This window comes from Cydia splendana, chromosome 13 (genome assembly GCF_910591565.1).
Source record: "Cydia splendana chromosome 13, ilCydSple1.2, whole genome shotgun sequence".
NCBI classification, from domain to species: domain Eukaryota; kingdom Metazoa; phylum Arthropoda; class Insecta; order Lepidoptera; family Tortricidae; genus Cydia; species Cydia splendana.
Window position 1 is genome coordinate 18,525,886 of NC_085972.1, and position 17,285 is coordinate 18,543,170.

The following is a 17,285-nucleotide window of genomic DNA, read 5'->3' on the forward strand; positions in this document are numbered from 1 at the left end:
TATCAAATGATATTTCGTACATAAGTTCCGGAAAACTCATTGGTACGAGCCGGGGTTTGAACCCGCGACCTCCAGATTGAAAGTCGCACGCTCTTACCGCTAGGCCACCAGCGCTTTTTTAAGTCTTTAGAAATAACATTCCGATTGTTAATAGGGTCGTCTCCGACTTTATTGCGAACCCAGTCGACCCTTATAAGGATCCTTATAAAAACAGGTTACTTTGCACACTTGTACCTTGTAGAAAGTACTAAAGTAATTTTCTCAAGCTAACTGTTCTTTAATACCGGCGTTAAGTTAATTTTATTGCAACATTAAATACAGCAGTAAAGTTAAGGTAAACTATGTAAAATGAACGAGGAACGTTAACGGTGGAATGTATCTAATAAAGCTTGTTTGATATTAGATTTCTCATCCACCGACAGTTATATCCATTAATATAAATAATAATGGATCTTGCCTAAATACAGTCAGCAGCAAAAGTTGTTAGGTGAGCGGGGTTCAATGAAAATCCCTCAGAGACATCACTCATCAATTATGCGTACAAGGTTCGTGTGAAAGCCACATACCTAAGGGAAGTGTTCCTGCATTTGCAGCTGAGTAGGTACAGGTACACATTAATCGTCAGGTTCCTATCTAACCAATTAATGAACAGGCAAAAGAACAATTATTCATGTTGCGATAACTCGTAACGAGCGGGCCGCTTAGCGACAGACAGTTAACGAGTAAGTAAAGCTTCTAAAAATATATATTCCATTCCAACTAATGACCCTTTATTATGGACCTTACACCAACTTATATGTAGATTTTAACTTTTTTCATTCATCACGTAAATTTTACTTCAGTTAAATTGTGTGTACCATTATGTATTACCTATGTAGATAGGATAGGATCGGGACAGGTGACACGCTCTCGTTTCGGAGGCCAAGATTCTCTTTGGATCGCTGAGCCAAAATAGTTAGTTATGTAGATAGGTAAAGGTTTTAAAATTGATTTAAAAAATATACATTTTCATACTATTGCGGCATTTTGTTCAATCTTTATGTGTATAGATACTGTGTGTTTTGGAGGGTCTGCCAATCGAAAAATTTAACGCATATAAACATGTGCTGCCCTCTACAGTTAATTGAGCACACGCACACACTTTGTGCGTTGTAGAATCTGCCATCTAATAGCCTATTTTGGAAACTTAAACTCCTACTTTTAGGTATACTTCGCGCAATAACCAGGGGGCTCTTTTACAGCCTCATACAGCATGCATCCACCCTGTGTTTCATAAATTCATAATAAAAGAGTGATTTCAATTAATATAGGTCACAAAGAGCTTACGAATCGTGGCCTTTAAGCAGCAGGGTATAAATATCATTTTCGCCTACAGGTGGAAAGGGGAGCAAGCCCATTCTCCAAAGAACACGGGCTGGTGGTGCGGTCTTTCGTGTACCTGTTTCAGCTGATACAGGACCGTCCTGAGTGCCACTTCATTCTCAAAGCCAGCTTCCTTGAGATCTACAATGAAAAGGTCAGTTCTGCAGGCCAAAAAGTTTTGGCATAAAGTATTACGCAGTACGTACCTATATGTACCTAGTAAATGGTAGTGGTTTAGGCGCTATAATGAAGACCATCATGTCATGCTGCCCTCACATAACATTCTTGATATTACATAGGACGTTGATTGTTGTTTTGGGAACGTAGCCTAACCTAAACCAATTTGGGAGTTTCACCAAATTATCTCTATTTGCATGAAGCCAAAGGGCTCATTTAGATGATGCGAGAACTCGCATGCGAGTTTCATTACATTTACATTGCGTTATTTGATCGATCGGTTGAGTATGATGTAACCCCAATGGTCCGCAATGTAACTAAAATAGCATGCGCGTTCGCGCGCCGTCTAAATCAGCCCTAAATGGGACACAAATGTTAACTAATATTAATATTCAGGTGATAGACCTGCTGAACCCAGGCACCGCTCGCAAGCCGCTGCAAGTGCGCTGGTCGAAGGAGAGCAGAGGGTTCTACGTGGAGAACCTGTTCACTGTCGACTGCGAAGAGCTAGACGATCTCTTCGCTGTGCTGGAGGAAGGTAATTACGTAAGGGAATTAGGGAAGAAGGGGGTCAAGCAGAATCTCATGTGGGGTGGGGGAGAGAGGGGGTTTCGGCAAATATCACGAAATTGAACGGGGGGAAATCCTCAAAACTGGACGCTTCCGTAAGCTCAAGTTAAAGATTTGTATGTAAATAAAGTCTGTCAAGCCATTCCGTCAGTAGAAAAGAGCGGCGTTAAAAAGGGTTATCGTCCCATAGAGAATGTGATTTTCGCGCCTTTTTATACTGACATAATATATATATTTGACCGGTTTGACCGGCTATCTATATGCACCTAGATTAGGTTAATCGGAAATGAGCAGATGCCAGTCGGGGCGTGTGTGCTTCACAAAAGTCCCTCTCTGCTGACAGGACTTTGGGTTTGACCTCCTGACTCTCGTCTGACCCCTATTATGTCAATTCAGCATGTCCTGTTACCACGGCTAACTTTGAGAGTCTATATTCAACTAGGCAACCGAATTCCAAGAATTAGCTCAGGCACTAGCTTTTGAGAAATAAACTTTGGCATTTGTCCGGTGTATGGGAAAGTTGGACCGCCTGCGCAGGGGATGTCGACGGGCCACGTGGCCCTTGATGGTCACTGGAGAGGTTGTGGTGGAAAATAACCCCATATATACTTACCTAAAGGTAGTGAGGTTAAGAGAAGGCAGGCCTAGGCTATCACTTCAGGACTCGCGTATCTCTGCAGTTGACTGACTTTAATTCAACATTTTCCTCAGGCATGCGTAACCGCGCAGTAGGCTCGCACGCGATGAACAGCCATTCATCCCGCTCGCACACGCTGCTCTGCGTACGGGTGCGAAGAGACTTGCGTACCGATGGCGACGTCACTTGTTCCACCCACGGCAAGATCAACTTCGTGGACTTGGCAGGCAGCGAGATGACCAAGAAGACGCAAAGCACGGGAAAGACGTTGGAGGAGGCCAATAATATTAATAGGAGTCTTATGGTTTTAGGTGAGTGCGTGTAATGGTGTTTCTTTTCCTTACATGAAAGTGTTATCTTATCCCATCACATCCATAACCTCGGTCAGAAACCACAATGTATCGGATGTCCCTAAAACCAAGGCCAAGACTTATAAAGGGCATTTAGAACAGGTGAGTGTATGGGCTATAAGATTAAGCAAATTTACCCTTAATTAAAATCTCATAGATTTGACATATAGGCACTTTTATGATATACCTATATGATTGTCACCTTCCTAAGGGAATTAGGGTATTCCCAACTTTGGCGTGAAATAGAGATAGTGATAAAATTCTTCTATGCTCTTCATTCTGACGCCGCCATAGCCGTAGCTTAATGGGACTTAGGGTATTCCCGACTTTGGCGGGAAATAGAGATGGTAATAAACTTCTATGATCTTCATTCTGACGCCAGCATAACCGTATCTTTTAACGCATTCACTGACAGGGGGCGTGGCCTAGGAACAAACTTACATACAAACTTACAGACACATGTGCGTCGGGGTCAGTGAATGTGTTAACTAAGTACTCAATCTTTCAGGATACTGCATATCTCAACTAAGCGACGGTAGGAAGAGAGGTCACATACCGTACCGGGACAGCAAGCTGACGAAACTGTTAGCTGACAGTCTAGCGGGCAATGGTGTTACTCTAATGGTAAGATAAACCTTTAAGGCATTCTGGCCAGGACAAGACAAAGGGCACTGCCTGGCCTGCCTTATGAACCCTGAGTTTAATAGAGTTAATTAAAGCTGTTGTAAAAAAAGATCATACCTATAGAGTGAGTAATAAATTTTTCAACAATTACTTTTAGCTGTTTCAACCTTATTGTACCTATACCGATTTCTCAAATTCTCATGATTTTCCTGTTAAAATTAATTGTATGTATTTTCGTCAAGTGATCATATGTGAAAATTATTTTTATCACAGATAGCGTGTATAGCCCCTTCGAGATCGAACATAAGCGAAACGATCAACACTTTACGATATGCAGCCCGAGCTAAGAAGATCAAATCCAAGCCTATCGTCAAAATGGTAAGAACTTCGTCTATGACAAATCAATACTCAATTCAAGGTTTTGCACACTACAGTGAAACCTGTTTAATTGGCACCTGGATAAATGGAAAACCTCAATAATTGCAACCAAAAGTCCGGTCCCGGTCCCTTGAGACCAAAAGGCCTCTATAATTGAAAATTTGGAACCTCTATAATTGCAATTTAGATTTTAGGGCTTTTCGTAATTTTGCCTCTGTAATTGACCACATCGCAACTAAGACCTCTATAATTGACACTGTGCTAAAAAAAATCCGTTATTTTTGCTCTTCTTTTTACCTCTATTATTGAATCGAGTCTTACTTATTACCTCTGTAATTGAAATAATGTAGTTGTAGACAGCAGAAACAATATTTTAATAGCAATGATCATTTTATTTATATCTTCATCCAGAATTCAATTTATTTATTGGGTATCTATCACAGCCTGTAGTAGGTGAAATAGTTTCGATTAAATCAAAAACAAAGTATGCTTTTTACATTCTAATAAAACTTTCTTCTAGAATTCAAGGGATTTTTTAAAACCCAAATGAGTAATAAGAAACTAAAGTAGTAATTAATGTAGTGTAAAAGTGCAAGTATAAACAGAAGCTATATATAGACCAGAAACCCAGAACGTAAGCGTGTAAATCTACTTTCAATGGTTATTTGCACCTCCATAAAAGAAATTTGTCAGAACGCAACCTCTATTAATGAAAACCTCTATAATTGACACAACGATTTTTTGAACCTCGTTAATTGACACGACCTGCTTAAATGAAAAACCTGGTTAATTGACAAAAAATGGCCGGTCCCTTGAGATTGCAATTATCCAGGTTCCACTGTATATAAGTTATTCAAGAATAGTATATGTACCTAGTACCTAATATGGAACAACAAAAATGTAAAGAGACATAATACTAATTAAAATATACTATTAAATACGGTAGGTACTTTTACTCTCATAACATTACCGCTGCAGTAAATCGCAGCCGCAACTGTAAATCGCTGTAGGTACGGTCAACAACAGAGCTATGAATACAGGCAAAGTGCCAAAAATATGTATACACGACCTTAATGTACAGGCAATCAGGGTTGGGCAAAATACTGGCTTCCACGTATTTCAAATATAAATTACAAAATACATTTTTAAAAGTATTTGAAATACCAAATACAAATTACTTTGGTGACGGGTATTTGAAATACAAAATACAAATTACAGTGTTTAAAATAATGTATTTCAAATACAAAATACAAAATACCTTTCAATTTTTTTGTTTAATCATTTAGTTTTTTTAATGAATATCCTTTCCTAAAAACTTATAGGGTCATTGCGCTAGTTTTCGTCCACTTGACGAAATTTGAATATAAACCTACATTGCTGCACAAATTTGGACTGATTTCAATCCTTAATGTCGAAACAATATATATATCTGTCTACATATCAAAATTATGGACCAGACCAGGACTGGTCCATAAATTCAAAGTCGCTCAGCGAGCTATGGAAAGGGCTATGCTCGGAGTCTCTCTGAGGGATCGTATTCGAAATGAAGTTATCCGTCAGAGAACTAAAGTCGTCGACATAGCGCACCGGATTAGCAAGCTGAAGTGGCAGTGGGCCGGTCATATTAGCCGTAGAACCGATAACCGTTGGGGTAGACGAGTTCTCGAGTGGAGACCGCGCATCGGCAAACGTAGCGTAGGACGCCCTCTGACTAGATGGAGCGATGACCTTCGCAAGGCGGCTGGCAAGAGCTGGTCCAGAGTTGCCGCAAATCGTGCTCAATGGCGTGCAATAGGAGAGGCCTATGTCCAGCAGTGGACGAGAGCAGGCTGATGATGATGATGATGATATCAAAATTATATTTCGCAAGTAGTAAATTAAAAATGAAATATATTATTTGCTAATCCGTCAAGTAGTCTAAAACTAGAGCATGGACGGAAACTACTGCAATGACCCTATACCCTGGCTGTTGACGAAAAGTTCCGCGCAGAATAGCTCGCGCATTGTATTTGCCCTCGTACAAGTCGTACATTATATTTAAATAAACGTTCCATTTTAGGATTATAGAATTTAATTAAATGTATTTTGTAGAAATGTATTTTGATGCTTGAAGTATTTGAAATACAAAATACAAAATACATGTGAGTGCAGTATTTGAAATACCAAATACAAAATACTTTTCCAGGTAGTATTTGAAATACAAATACAAAATACAAAAATGTATTTCAAATACGTATTTCAAATACATGTAATTGAAATACTGCCCAACCCTGCAGGCAATAAAGTACTGTATACATATTTTTGACACTTTGCCTGTATTCATAGCTCTGTTGTTGACTGTACATATCTAAAACCATAGGTAACACAGTAGGAAATTAGGTCGCCAAAGGCTAAGTTTGGCAATCCTCTGTCAATTGTGTCTCTTCATGTCTTTATAGCTACAATAATTTACAGAATTTGTTCGCATCTTTAACCTTTTCGACGCCGTGTCAAACACAAAAGCCGTCACGCGGATGCCACGTCACCGAAGTGACAAAACTGAAATTGAACTTTATGCATATGCACGTAGGTCTATGTTGCTCTGTGGTCTGTGACCGATTAATCAGTATTTGGCGTTGAACCTCCGGTGCGGATATATCGGTCATTGGCGTCCAAAAGGTTAATAACTAATCATGAATTGCACATATTCAACTATTGATTGCAGGACGCAAGAGATGCACTCATACTGAGTCTAAAGCGAGAGGTGGAAGCTCTCCAAGCAGAAAACCACCACCTCAGAACTGCGCTACACGTTCATTCAGATTACAATGTGGATTACAGTAAGTACCATCACATCGCCCACACTCTTACTGTCCATCGGTGGACATTATGATGCCTCATGTAATAAGGTTTATATTGCTGTTTGTGCACAAAATACGGCTCGAAAGACCGAAACTGAGTTTATAGTCCCTGCTAATTTTTAAGTAGAAATTATCCATTGACATAAGGAATAATTGCAGACTTTAATACACTATAAGTTCTAGTCTTATACATAATAGAGTCTATTAAGAGCGCTATTACATTTCGGCGTTGAGCGAGTTTAGGTATTTTACGCGCTGCGGCAGGCCGTGCGAGCTCAGTATGCCGATCCCTTCTACCACACTCGCACTACAATGATGGATTAAACATTCTTGATCCTTCGCGAAGCATATTGAAATCAACCATAACAACACTAACTGTGCTTAACTTTTAAAGTCCTAAAACTGTTATTTGGTAAGTACGAAAATACTAAATGCAGTGCAAATGTAAGTGTGTGCAGTGTTCATAAATTAATTTTTCATCTATTTTTGACGATTTTTGACCCCCCCACCCCTCAAATCATCCAAAAATCATGCTTTGAATGACTCTGTTTCCTCCTACGTCATACTACCATCTTCCGATGTCCATACCCCCCCCCCCCCCCCTCCTTCCATTTGAAACGACGTAATTTATGAATAGCCCCATACTCGTACTTATGAAGGTATAAGTATTACTCGAAATAAATTATAGGTACTCGCTTATTTACATGTTTCGTCATAGCATTTGGTACCTATAGGTTGTAAAGTTTGTATCAACGAGGGTTTAAAAACGAACTAGTATTGAGGATCTGATGATAATGATGATGATTAAGGTGGTCACGGATACCAATCAACCATGTAGTAACATGATTAGGCTCGTTTGATTCGTCTCAACAAGATCTTTGACACTGAAGATACACAGGGTCTGATGATGGAGCTGGAAGGTGGCCACGGGTACCAGTCTATCATGTAACTAAACCACTTCGTGTTTGGGCTCGTTTGATTCGTCTCAACAAGATCTTTGACACTGAAGATACACAGGGTCTGATGATGGAGCTGGAAGGTGGCCACGGGTACCAGTCTATCGTGTAACTAAACAACTTCGTGTTTGGGCTCGTTTGATTCGTCTCAACAAGATCTTTGACACCAGACAGTACTCAGGGTCTGATGATGGAGCTGGAAGGTGGTCACCATTACCAATCAACCATGCAACTAAACCACATCGTGTTTAGGCTCGTTTGATTCGTCTCAACAAGATCTTTGACACTAGGTGATACACCAAACACGAAGCCCAAACACGATGCCCAAACACGAAGCCCAAACACGTAGCCCAAACACGAAGTGGTTCAGTTACGTGATAGACTGGTACCCGTCGCCACCTTCGAGCTCCATCATCAGACCCTGAGTAGTATCTTGTGTCAAAGATCTTGTTGCGACGAATCAAACGAGCCCAAACACGAAGTGGTTCAGTTACATGGTAGACTGGTACCCGTGGCCACAGTCCAGCTCCATCATCAGACTCTGAGTACTAACTTTTGTCAAAGATCTTATTGCGACGAATCGAACGAGCCCAAGCACGAAGTGGTTTAGTTGCATGGTTGATTGGTACCGGTGACCACTTTCCGGCTCCATCATCAGACCCTGAGTACTATCTTGTGTCAAAGATCTTGTTGAGACGAATCAAACGAGCCCAAACACGAAGTGGTTTAGTTGCATGGTTGATTGGTACCGGTGACCACCTTCCGGCTCCATCATCAGACCCTGAGTACTATCTTGTGTCAAAGATCTTGTTGAGATGAATAAAACGAGCCTAAACACGAAGTGGTTTAGTTGCATGGTTGATTGGTACCGGTGACCACCTTCCGGCTCCATCATCAGACCCTGAGTACTATCTTGTGTCAAAGATCTTGTTGAGACGAATCAAACGAGCCCAAACACGAAGTGGTTTAGTTGCATGGTTGATTGGTACCGGTGACCACCTTCCGGCTCCATCATCAGACCATGAGTACTATCTTGTGTCAAAAATCTTGTTGAGATGAATAAAACGAGCCTAAACACGAAGTGGTTTAGTTGCATGGTTGATTGGTACCGGTGACCACCTTCCGGCTCCATCATCAGACCCTGAGTACTATCTTGAGTCAAAATTAATACATATAGAATGTCAGGTCGTTTCAAATATTTTTAATCCTGTCCGGTAGTTTATTAAACTGTACCATTATAAATTATAATACTATAAAAACAGTGCTAGGATCAAAGTCTCTCGTTGCGGTTTGCACGCACACAGTATAGCGTTTTACACGGCGCCCGCCGCACACAATGATAAAAAATCTCGTTGTCGCCGTTGAAAATGTGCGGAGCCGACCGACACACGTCCTGCCTCTACAAGCTCTGCCGCGGCACTGAGCTGGCGCAGCGCGCGTCATCGGTAATATAGAGTAGTTTTCAAAAAATTGCCAAAAAATTATAGTAGAATTTCATAAACACTAATGTATACCAACAGTATAAGCAAACGTTGCAGATTGCTTGAGTATGAAAATGACTTCGATATTAAGTAGATTTTCGTAGGAATTGACACTTGTTTCGGAGAGAAAATTGAGTTCGTTTTACTTTGATTTTCTCTTTCTCAAAGGTGTGTAGGAAAAATATCGTTTGATATGCCTAAAGTACAGGGTATTAGTAATACAAAATAGCCAGGTTTAGCAGAGTAAACTTCTCAACATTTCCAAATAAGAGCTTGCCATTCAGTGCTTCACGGGGTTTTTCGGAAACGACCATCAGAAAAAAAATCATTACTAATTTAATAAGTCCTTTTTCTAATATTTACAACGATATTTAAAAAGATAAGAAGACGCTTTTACTGGAACAAGTACTCATTGTTTCTAATAATGAGCACAAAGTCCTGAATTTCGTCGACTAGTATCATCAATTTTGCGTTATTTCGACTTTTCTTGTAAGAGCGCTCTTAAGCCAACTTTGCACGGACCACCGACTCGAACAGAACAAAAAAAGTAAAAAAACTTTTTACAAAAAAAAAAACCGACTTCAAAAAGGATGAAATAAAATATTATTCGGACTTTTACTTAGACTTAAAAAATATTTTTATTATTAATATAAAAATCATACTTCAAACATATCAGTTGGTAACGAATAGACTTAAAAATATTTTAATATTAATAATAAAAATATTTTTTAAGTCTAAGTAAAAGTCCGGATAATATTTTATTTCATCCTTTTTGAAGTCGGTTTTATTTTTTTTGTAAAAAGTTTTTATTTTACCATTTTTAGTTTTAACGCATTGTTAAGAGCGCGACGCATGAATGAAAAACAAGATCATGTTTAACACTAAATTCGTGTACCTATTACTTTAGTAAATATGTAATCAGGAATTTTCTTGAGTCCGTCTGGGAAATTATAATTCCTGTCAACTAAATCCATCCTCCGCCCCGCCACTGACCCAATCCCTCAACCCTCGATCACTCAACCTCACAGCGCATCAACCCCTGATCCAGGAACCCCTCGACCCTGGAACAGCAACCCTTCAACCGCCATCCCCCGACCCCTTAATCCCTGACCCCTTAACTCCTAACCCTAACCCCCGATCAGTAGCCTTACCAGCTTACCACGAGTTTGACATTGATATATTCGCTAGCGTGTGTGTAATTAACTTACTTCCTATGCATCTCGCTCGTACTAACATTAGTGTGAGCGAGATGCATAGAAAGTAAGTTACGAAGACGTTAGCGAATATGTCAATGTGAAACTCGTGGTAAGGCTACTGATCGGGGGTAGTGCCACTCATGGTAAGGCAGTTGCAGTAGATCAAATTGGTGGTGTTCGGAAGCAAATGCTCGAGTTACTTTAGAAAACCCCGAAATCACTTTACACGTGCCTTTAAAAATTGAGGAGTTCCCTCAATTCCTCTTGGATTCCATCATCAGACCAGAACCAAAAATAATACGGAAACACCTTGAAGGTAACTTCTTCCAAACAAAAAAAGAATTACTCAAATCGGATCACAGGTGCCGGAGTAATCGCTGAACATACTACATTTAAAAAAATCATCATCATTATCATCAAAACAATCGTCATCATCAGGTCTACTTCATCAAATTGGTGGTTTTCGGGAGAAAATGCTAGAGTTGCTTAAGAAAACGCCCAAATCCCCATGCATGTGCCTTTAAAAATTGAGGAGTTTCCTCAATTCCTCATGGATCCCATCATCAGAACAGAACCAAATTAGTATGGGACTAACTCAGAGGTAATAGCTCCTTTCAAACAAAAAAAGAATTACTCGAATCGGACTACGGATGTCAGAGTAATCGGTGAACGTACATAGAAAAATAAAATAAAAGAAATAGCCACAACCGAATACAGAACCTCCTCCTTCTATGAAATTGAAGTCGGTTAAAAAACATACAATCGAGATGATAACCTCCTCCTTTAGAGATTTGGAAGTCGTTTAAAAATGAGAGAATGTCATTATATATAAACATATTTTCATAGAAATTAATGATGACTTTTCTGCACTGTGTTATTGCAATGCCATACAGAGTTAAGTTAGGCTTGGTCAGACTATCCCATTTTAGTTCTTTTTTTTTTTTCATTTTAAACGTCTACTCTGACAAACCCACTTTGTCAGTAGAAAAAGGCGCGGAATTCATATTTTCTACGGGAATAAAATTCTTCGCGCCGCTTCAGTAGAAAATGGCTTGCCTTGTAGTTGTACTAATGTAATATGTAATATGTATGTGTATGTATGTAACGTGTATGTGTAATATGTGGCTTGGCTTGTAGTACCTACCTAAACTTATATATAATTAATTAATGACTATTCCCAGACCAACGTCCACGCGACACCCCTCCAACACTCGAAGCCAACAAGCTCTACCAGCTTCCTCAACCAGAGCTAGTCGAGCTCGTCCAGCTCCACATGGACGAAAACTCCGCCTTGAGGACCGAGAACCAAGAGCTGTTCGGCATCAGGGACCAGCTGCTGAGAGACCAGGAGTTGCTGAGCAGGGAGAACGAGCGGCTGTTGAAGAAACTGGAGGATGTCAACTCGTAAGTTTGTATGTATTGGTGTGTTTTTGTCTTTAGAAGGTAGTAGACTTTAACAAAAGCCCGATAGAAATAGAAATAGAAATAGTTTATTCGTGGCATAAAACATAGGTAACAGACAAAAGAGAAAAAGAAAAAAAAGAAACAGAGGAACAAAAATAAAATTTACACTTAACATTACAACACATATCATTACATAACAGAACAAGTAAATATAGCCACGAAATGGTCCCGACTCAGCATGGTGTTAGCCTTGATGGGCCAACGCTGGTCTTCCGTCGGGGCCATGGACGAGTGAATCACGGAAACGGAAAGTACACAATACAATACAATACACGATACCGTTATTGCTACCTTTAACCTTTTCGACGCCGTGTCAAACACAAAAGCTGTCACGCGAACGCCACGTCACCAAAATGTCAAAACTGAAATTGAACTTTATGCATATGCACGTAGGTCTATGTTGCTCTGTGGTCTGTGAACGATTAATCAGTCTTTGGTGTTGAACCTGCGGTGCAGCTATATCGGTCATTGGCGTCCAAAAGGTTAATAAGGGGGTTCTACAGAAAAGATCGAAAGAGCTGCTTCCAATGTATGGCCAAGGAGTAGGCTGTTGCTATCAATCACTTGGTCGGTAAGTTTCATCATTTCATGTAAGGTGCAGGGGGACAATTTCGACTGCGGGATAATTTCAACTAATCGAAATATAGATGGTCAAGCAGATCTTGTCAGTGAAAAAAGGCGCGAAATTCAAATTTTCTATGAGACGATATCCCTTCGCGCCTACATTTTTCAAATTTACCTCCTTTTTCTACTGACAAGATCTGCTTGACCAACTATATCTATATATGTTTTACATTATTAACTATAGAGTCCCACACAACACATCTTTTTCGCTATCTGGACATATATGGCACTCTATAGTTAATAATGTAAAATATGGAAGATATTTCGATTAGTTGAAATTAACCCGCAGTCGAAATGGTCCCCCTGCACCTTACCTTAAGTCTATAGTTTAGTCGACTGCCACAGAAGATTTCTACGTAACGACATAGCAAACTTGAGGATCTGCCAAAATCAGTGAGGTTATTTATTTGCCTACTCGGATAAAATGTGTCCTACAATATCTGAACTTAATATACCATTGTAATCATTTATAAATGTTCGTAGGACTATATTCGGAAGCTGATACCCCGACAGGTTAGTCGTAAGACTTGCCTGTGCATGTCTAGCACAAAGATTTAACAAAATTAACCTCTTATTCTTAGTCAGCAATCGGCAAAGCCGTCAGCATAAGGCCCGCTCTACACTCGAGTTCGCGGCTTCGCGTCGCGATTCGCGCACGAGTGTGGAGCGGGCTTATTGTCCGACAACCAATGCCCACGATTTTGGGGTTTATTACTTCGGCAGCGAAAAATATGCTGACGGCTATGACCTTTGATGACTCTAAAAATGATATCTAAAAACTATTAACTTAAATGCATGGTTAAAATTACCTATTTAAAGCATAAAATATCAAATAAACTACTTAATAACATGTTATAAACGTCTAATATTTTTTCAAGCACATTCTCTTATCACGTGTGAAAACTAGATCAATTTAGAGTAGGTAATTTAATTTCATTACTCTTAAAATAATGCATTAATTTACTCTGGCTAACTACCTCCGTTATTAAAAAGGCGGCAAATTCAAAACATGTAAAGTGCGACTACGCTGAAGATCGGTTTTCCTAGGATAGCGGTGCCGTCGTATAGCGGCCGTCTCCATACAAAATACTCTACGACATCCATAATTAGCCTTATTATTTTGTATGGGGACGGCCGCTATATGACGGCACCGCTATCTAGCTTTAAACTTAACTTTACTTACGTTACCTATTTGATTCTGTCTACCTTCCGCGTCAATAATGCTTGAATTTCGCGCCTTTTTATTAACGCAAATGGCCAGATTACGATTACATAATCACTTTTGACGCCCTTATTCATCGAAGCACCAAGACCTTAATATAGGTACAAATTGGTCAAATTAACTGTTACACTCTTTTCAGCGTATGCATTCGTTCACCGATCATACCCGCGCGCCCAGCGTATTCTGACATGGGGTCATCGGATCAGCCTAACATCTGGACTAATCCCGCTGGGTCGTCCACCAATAGCGTCGCCAGCGCCGGCAGTAGAGGCAGCTAGAATTTACTGCCACGTAGGTTACAGTTACAGAGGTCGCAAGAAATGAGGTATTGAAGTGAAGTTGAGCTCATATCTGATGAACGTTTTTCCACTCCACCAGTCTAAGCCGAAAAGTTTACCTAATAGGTATTAGCTTCACTCACTATAGGGTAATTGCGTCAGTTCACCGTCCAGTGCCTGCTGTTTCCGTCCACTTGGCGTAGTTGCCACAAAGAATTGTGTATAATTTCAAGAATTGGGTATTTTTTTTTTATATTATATATGTATATAGGACATTCTTACACAGATTGACTAAGTCCCACAGTAAGCTCAAGAAGGCTTGTGTTGCGGGTACTCAGACAACGATATATGTAATATATAAATACTTAAATACATAGAAAACAACCATTACTCAGGAACAAATATCTATGTCATCACACAAATAAATGCCCTTACTGGGATTCGAACCCAGGACCATCGGCTTCACAGGCAGGCTCACTACCCACTAGGCCAGACCGGTCGTCGAAATATATAATATAATATCAATATATAGGTATATATTAAAATTATACACAATTCTTTGTGGCAACTACGCCAAGTGAACGGAAAGAGGCACTGGAGAGTGAACTGGCGCAATGACCCTATAGTGCTGTGAAAGGTGACTTCTCTGAGCTGTAATGTAACCTGAAGTGGTATACACTGCAAAGTACCCTAAGTTAAAATTGTAATGTGAGATATATTAGGCAACTTAACCCTTTATAAGGCAATTAGGTGCAAAATTTTAACGACTTGACTAAAAAAAAAATGTTCAAAATTGCTACAGGAAATATATTGCCTCTGCCTTATAAAGGTTTAATCCTGTTTTATTACTTGTGCAGTTGATTGTATAGTGTATATATTTGTGTAAAGACACTATTCAACATAATAATACTAGTTTTTAGTAGTAGGTAAATATTATACTTGACAATAAAGTGTTTCCTTGTAGTTTTAGTATAGGACTTAGTTTTCACTAAGCCCTCCATATAATTTGTAGATGTAGGTATAAATAAAATAAATACAATACAAAATGAGGTTTGTCATTAATTTTTTAATGTTTTTATTTCCTGAATAGATGGAAATGGTATGTATTGTAAATAAACGCTTAATAAAACCAAAATTACATTGGAGTTTTTATTTACAAATATTTTGGTTTGACTGATCCATAGACTAAGAATCCTCTAGAGTCTAGACCGAGTTTAGAGCAATTATTTCATGCAACCGATGATGGCAAAAATGCGGGGGTGCGCGGGACGAGGTGAGCGAAGTCCCGTGCCGTGATTGGTCCGTTCAAAGACACGGACGTCACACAAATACACTTTCGACTCGAACATGGAGTAAATTACCGTATGCGTGGCAGAGGGGGTAGCGCGACTATGCTAAGTCTGGAGGATGTTTTGTCTGTGGACTGATCTTACAAACCAACAACTTTTTTTTTGTACCAGCAGATTTTATGGAAAAAACACTTCATGGAACAGTAAGTAGCAACGGTTTTTTGTAGGCAACTAAATTTCAAATAGAAATATTTTGTTCAATATATTCACTGAGGAAGTTATGACCAAATATTTTTATAAATTAAGATATACATTAGTGTCAGGAAAGTAGTCTTATTTTTAAACAAAATTTGCACTTAGGTATTTAGGTCATGATATATAAATAAAATCCCCCTCATCAACCGCCATCAGCAGATTGGTAAACATTTTACCAGAGTACCATGAACCTTAAATTGAAGAAAAATTACCAATGTCCAAACCATTAGTAATTTTTCATGTGGCCCTATGGGTGGTTTGTCACCTGTTTAATTTATTTGTCCAATGTGTATTGCGTCTCACATTTTTACTTAATGAGAGAGTGAGATGCAATGAGATTGGACAGGTGGAATACCACCCTAAGTTAAATCCATCTTTAAAGTCCAAGTCACACATTTAATAATACAACAAATAGCCTAACATCACAGCTACTACTAGTGTCTTCTGAAGCCATACTTCTTTCTCTCATAGAACAGATCAGTCTTTGAGCTTCCCAGGTTCACAATCTTTGGACACCCGTCTCTCTGAAAAGTAAACATAAAATATCAAGACATGCAGTGGAAACTAAAGTAAAATAAGGCAATGATATTACAGCAATTTACCCAACATTCACTGATTTAACATTTCTAAAACTTGACTGTGACAATGTAAAAATATAATAATCTCACTAGAGGTGTTCTTATAAGTTCGGTTTATTTTATTGTAGGTGACCTACATTATTTGCGAGTTAGTGGAATTTTAACTTTCTGTTAATTAATTAAATAAAATTCCAAATAGACATGTCCCGCTGAAGGAATAAGTCATGCAAAGCAATAAAATTAAGCAATAGCCCTGTTTTAGAAATGTATTGTACTATGCAATCTTTATGGCTCAATCTGTTACAGCATCCTGCATGTCCCTGCCTCCATTTGCCTCATAAGTTTTTTTTACAAAACCTTAAATTAGGGCAAGGTGCCCTTAAAAGTGGACTTTACATCCCTGTCAACTTGCTTAGTCATTCAGAGGGTTTAGTTACCAGTAAGTATTGTTAAGTATGAGCTACTTACATCTTTTTCCTGGATAGTGCATTCTTTGCAGTAATACGCGTCAGACACGCCGGGCCCGCCGCAGATAACGCATCGTCCCTGGTACGAGCCGTAGTTGCACTCGTCGCAGATGCGCACCAGCGTGCACGGCCGCACGTACGAGTCGCATATCACGCATTTACCGTCGCATTTCTCACACAATCGGCCTATAGCTGAGAAAACAAAGTGAAACGCTGTATGATTCTATTGTTGTGAAGGTAGACACATTTCCAATGGAATTATTCATACTTACCGACACCGGGCTGTTTCCTGCAGAAAATTAAATCTGGATGATGCTTAGCCATATTTTCTGCCTTATATTTTATTAAAATAAGCACAAAATAACACTACTATAACCTCTTTAGGGAGACGCCGAATTTGACGTCGATGACGTTTCAGTTTAGAAGTTTTTTCGAAAAACTACTGCGAGCACGCTTGGAGTAGCCAAGATTTATCTGAACAAGCACGGTTCTTATTAAGCATGCTGAAAAACACCTCAACAAAATTGTTCTGGACTG

At 39.3% G+C, this 17,285-nt stretch overlaps 2 protein-coding genes across 7 annotated transcripts in view; one reads left to right on the forward strand and one right to left on the reverse strand.

Annotated features, from left to right (window-relative positions):
* The window catches only part of LOC134796285 (kinesin-like protein KIF12), a 62,860-nt gene extending 48,624 nt beyond the window's left edge, over positions 1-14,236 (forward strand). For 3 of the 6 annotated variants that reach the window (XM_063768346.1, XM_063768347.1, XM_063768348.1), the window contains 8 exons: positions 1,376-1,516; positions 1,936-2,077; positions 2,821-3,057; positions 3,605-3,720; positions 3,994-4,098; positions 6,803-6,917; positions 11,753-11,975; positions 14,021-14,236. In XM_063768346.1, the coding sequence (XP_063624416.1) occupies positions 1,376-1,516; positions 1,936-2,077; positions 2,821-3,057; positions 3,605-3,720; positions 3,994-4,098; positions 6,803-6,917; positions 11,753-11,975; positions 14,021-14,159 (1,218 nt within the window). In that variant the 3' untranslated portion in view covers positions 14,160-14,236. Of the gene's footprint in view, positions 1-1,375; positions 1,517-1,935; positions 2,078-2,820; positions 3,058-3,604; positions 3,721-3,993; positions 4,099-6,802; positions 6,918-11,752; positions 11,984-13,142; positions 13,173-14,020 lie in introns of all 6 variants that reach the window. The other 3 variants (XM_063768349.1, XM_063768350.1, XM_063768351.1) reach the window with 3 other exon arrangements.
* An 824-nt stretch (positions 14,237-15,060) lies between these two features.
* Positions 15,061-17,174, reverse strand: LOC134796602 (PHD finger-like domain-containing protein 5A). The gene is made up of 3 exons (XM_063768773.1): positions 17,021-17,174; positions 16,750-16,940; positions 15,061-16,227 (listed from the first exon to the last, which is right to left on the reverse strand). The coding sequence occupies exons 1-3, from the start codon at positions 17,070-17,072 to the stop codon at positions 16,138-16,140; spliced, it is 333 nt and encodes a 110-aa protein (XP_063624843.1). The 5' UTR covers positions 17,073-17,174; the 3' UTR covers positions 15,061-16,137.
* Positions 17,175-17,285: the final 111 nt, after the last annotated feature.